The sequence below is a fragment of the Anarrhichthys ocellatus genome, unplaced genomic scaffold (genome assembly GCF_004355925.1).
Source record: "Anarrhichthys ocellatus isolate YVR2014 unplaced genomic scaffold, GSC_Weel_1.0 scaffold13, whole genome shotgun sequence".
In the NCBI taxonomy this organism is placed as follows: Eukaryota; Metazoa; Chordata; class Actinopteri; order Perciformes; family Anarhichadidae; genus Anarrhichthys; species Anarrhichthys ocellatus.
In genome coordinates, this window is record NW_022280043.1 from 6,915,535 (window position 1) to 6,917,422 (window position 1,888).

A 1,888-nucleotide genomic window follows, 5' to 3' on the forward strand; every position below is an offset into this window, starting at 1 on the left:
TCAACATCAAAGAAATGAAGGCGAGCGGTCTTAGCAGGGAGTTATCTGTGGATATGAAAAGCAGCTAAGTGATTACAGACAGACCTATACGAACAGACAGGCTTGTGAGGACAAAGTTCATTTCTGGTTAAATTGAAGGATTTTGTCAGACTCTAACACTGAAGAATTACACGTACATTTAGGTTTTATACATTAAGTAAAGCAAATAAAAAATAAAATCAGGCATGCTGTCATTTATGTTATTACACTGTAGAAAACTGATTATGTTTATATTATAACCCTTGCATTTATGTAAGAGTTTGGGCTGGTGATTGTGTGCTTCATGGATTTTCTGGCACAAAGTTTCGGTGAGGACATCAGAGTGAGTCAAGGTGACAGCGAGGCACTAGCGCCTGGACTTTGGGATCATTACTGTCTGACCTGCTATATAAGCTGCAGAACATCATCAGCTGAGCACAAGCACTGCCAAGAGGACTTGCAGATACACTCGCAAACTCAGGTAAGAGGATGAAGAATTGGCTCGGAGTAGCAGCTGAGCTTTTCATTTCAGAAGTACTTCTTGCTGACTAATTTGCTGTGCTAACCAGCTTTGTATCTCCTTGTTATAAGGTCTAAGAGCCATGAAGGTCCTTGCTGTGCTCGTCCTAGCCGTTTTCGGTGGTGAGTATGATAACAAATTACCATTATTCTTTTTTTGGAGCATGAAAAACTATTTCAATTCAAATCGAGCTGAAATATTTTGAGCTGTTCTTCAAACTGTCTGTGTCTATCCAACAGGCTGTCATGCCAATATTTTCTATGCTGATGCACCCAAGCCACAGCTGGATGTGCTGACTGATGCCTTCTGGGACTATGTTGCCAAGGCCACCCAGACAGCTGATGAAACCCTCCAGATGATCAGGAAATCTCAGCTCGGACAGGATGTCAAGTATGTCGGACAAGACCATTGAGAACATTGTTGACATGCTAACGGACAAGCGTTTCCTTCTCACAATAAAATGAAGTAAAGGTAACACTTTATCTCACTCTTCCCTCTCTTGTCTAGTGCCCGTCTGACAGAGAGTGCTGATGTGGCCAGCAAGTATGCAGTCACCCTGCAGGAGCAGCTTCCCCCTGCAGCCCAGGACCTGATCACCAAAGTTACCACAGAGGCCGATGTGCTGAGAGAGCGTGTGGACCAGGAGCTGAGCACTGTCAGGGAAAAGCTGGAGCCCTACACCGAGGACATGAAAGCCAAGATCCAGCAGAGAGTGGAGCAGCTCAAACAGGAGCTTGCCCCCTTCGCAGAATCCATGGACATTGACGCCCTGAGGACCACCCTGATGCAGAAGAGTGAGGAGCTTAAGACCAACTTGGAGCAGAGTGTGAAGGATCTGCAGGCTCAGTTGGGGCCTTACACCGATGACCTGAAGCTGAAGGTGGACGAGCACCTGCAGAACTTCAAGGAGAGTGTGGCGCCCGCGACGGAGAAGGTCCAAAGTGAGCTGACTCAGAGAGCCCAGCAGGTGAAAGAACTGGCCGCCCCCTACGTTGATGAGCTGAGGGAAAGGCTGGACCCCTATGCCCAGGACCTTCAGGCCCAGCTCACCACCCTCTACGAGTCCTTTACCAAAGCCAACTAAGTCAACCTCCACCCCAAGTCAACCTCCACCCCATGTTAAACAGAAAAAAGGCATCTAAAGAACACAATTCTCAGATCCAAAGACCATGTTCATGTTTTAATAATATGAACATGTTATTCACTAGTATTGAAAGTTGAAATTGTCTTAAACTATACATATTTAAAGTATTAAACGAAAAGATAAATTATAAATATTGAGAGTTATCTGTGACCAGACACATGTGTTCTCTTTCTATATTATGAAAATAAAGGCAAAACAAAAACTCA

The 1,888-nt window shown here is 44.9% G+C and overlaps 1 protein-coding gene across 1 annotated transcript; it reads left to right on the plus strand.

Annotated features, from left to right (window-relative positions):
* The first annotated feature begins 445 nt into the window (after window positions 1-445).
* LOC116386815 (apolipoprotein A-IV-like) lies at window positions 446-1,888 on the plus strand. Its single transcript, XM_031853361.1, has 4 exons — window positions 446-499; window positions 610-660; window positions 778-928; window positions 1,046-1,888. The coding sequence occupies exons 2-4, from the start codon at window positions 621-623 to the stop codon at window positions 1,620-1,622; spliced, it is 768 nt and encodes a 255-aa protein (XP_031709221.1). The 5' UTR covers window positions 446-499; window positions 610-620; the 3' UTR covers window positions 1,623-1,888.

Excerpts from the sequence above, each read along its gene's own strand:
- LOC116386815 (XM_031853361.1), top strand. The coding sequence starts at position 621 with ATGAAGGTCCTTGCTGTGCTCGTCCTAGCCGTTTTCGGTG. Across the intron at positions 661-777 it reads CGTCCTAGCCGTTTTCGGTG|GCTGTCATGCCAATATTTTC; the intron begins GTGAGTATGATA and ends TCTATCCAACAG. Across the intron at positions 929-1,045 it reads CAGCTCGGACAGGATGTCAA|TGCCCGTCTGACAGAGAGTG; the intron begins GTATGTCGGACA and ends TCTCTTGTCTAG.